The sequence below is a fragment of the Olea europaea genome, chromosome 21 (genome assembly GCF_002742605.1).
Source record: "Olea europaea var. sylvestris chromosome 21, O_europaea_v1, whole genome shotgun sequence".
Classification (NCBI taxonomy): domain Eukaryota; kingdom Viridiplantae; phylum Streptophyta; class Magnoliopsida; order Lamiales; family Oleaceae; genus Olea; species Olea europaea.
This window is the reverse complement of record NC_036257.1, coordinates 11,902,638-11,904,193: the sequence shown is the minus strand read 5'-3', so window position 1 is coordinate 11,904,193 and position 1,556 is coordinate 11,902,638. Positions and strand designations below refer to the sequence as shown.

Below are 1,556 nucleotides of genomic sequence, written 5' to 3'. Positions count from 1 at the left end.
TACATACCATGTATAAGCTTCCAATGTTGCAGCAAAAGAAGCCAGAACCACCAGGATCCCAATATAGGCTCTCTCCCATTTGTTCTCGGGATTTAATATGTCGAACCCCTTGAAAATGTTGATAATACTTAGCACGATGACTGCGTATCCTACTGAGTGGTGGTAGATGTTCCAGTAAAATCTGTATTTGTGGTCCTTTTTCGGCCTTAGAAGCAAAGCAAATACCTGTATCAAACAGAAACTTTAGTATGCGCTACATTCCCATCTCTTGTTAGAGATCAAACAAAATCCGAAAATGATTTAGATGTCAAGCATTTGATGAAATCTATTATTACCTGGAGGGTTCCTAGACAGAAGAGAACTATTCCTATGGTCCTGTGGGACGTGTATTGAACTCCGGGAGACTGACTTCCTAGCTGGAGACCGGTGGCCCAGCCGGCAACTCCAACGATGTAGGCCGAGGTTTGGCAAGTTGCGTGAAGATAAAACCAAGCAGGATCAGCAGATGGAAAGACCCTCAAGTACCTTGCGAATAAAGCACCAATAGGCAACAAGATACCCCAACTCACTGCATTCAGTACTCCATGGATCTGCATATTCAATAACCCATAGTCATTCGTTCAGATTTTTTAATTACAAAGGCAAAAGTATATTCCTTTTGTGAATACATAATTTTTAGAACTACTACATTAAGAAAAACTGGATTTTTTCATTCTGAGAACAATTTAATAGATGGTCATATAAGGATTTAAGCACTTAGTCACTTACATTTCTTTTCTTTGTTTGGGAGTTTGATGCCCCTGCTGTTGTTCTTGACTCTCCTGAAAGAAGATTTAGGGTCCCCGCGGATCGGACGTTAGAACCAGATGTAGGATGCATTGCAGGGGCATCTCCTGAAAGTGGACCATCCTGCCAAACCTGGTTAACGGTAGAGGTTAAGTTTTCCAGCTTCAGCGTGGCAAAAATAATAATTTCATTCTTTGAATACACTGCCGATAAATCTGAAACTGGGAAGCTCAAATCTCCTTCCTGCAACCGAGTCTGATAAGCAGTGATAGGTGCTGTATAAGCTCTCATGGTTCCATCAGATTTCTGGAAAGCCACGAGTGCTTGTGCGCCAACCATGCCTTGAGACCTTGGATTAATAGCCCACGCGACCCATTTAGAGCCCGTGACACCTGCATGTCGATAGGCCATTCTAACTGTTTTCGAAGAGGAGTCGTAATTCCAGTGAAGAAATGAATTCAAATATGGGAGATCATTGCAGGAACTGAAAACTTGGTTACTGGCAAAGTTGTATTTTGCACATAATTGAGCAGATGATGATAAACAGAAAGACAAGAGAACACAAGAAATCAGTACAGCTCTTAACATCTTGTTCTCTTTCCTCCTCTATAGATCTGCAGGAAATTTGGAGTTAACAGAGGATAAATTGATCAGCTTTAATTGTGACTTTATAAATAAGGAATTTGAAGAGGCAGGGAAAATGATTTGATTTGGAAAGAAAAGATGCTTATGGGAAATATAAAGACGGACGGAAGGGACTCTTATTGTTG

The 1,556-nt window shown here is 40.9% G+C and overlaps 1 protein-coding gene across 1 annotated transcript in view; it reads right to left on the bottom strand.

Annotated features, from left to right (window-relative positions):
• LOC111370673 (cytochrome b561 and DOMON domain-containing protein At4g17280-like) overlaps window positions 1-1,556 on the bottom strand; it is an 8,942-nt gene extending 7,386 nt beyond the window's left edge. The window contains exons 1-3 of the mRNA XM_022992501.1: window positions 769-1,556; window positions 336-590; window positions 11-225 (exon numbers count right to left, since the gene is read on the bottom strand). Coding sequence (XP_022848269.1) covers window positions 11-225; window positions 336-590; window positions 769-1,374 — 1,076 coding nt within the window. The 5' untranslated portion in view covers window positions 1,375-1,556. The remainder of the gene's footprint in view (window positions 1-10; window positions 226-335; window positions 591-768) is intronic.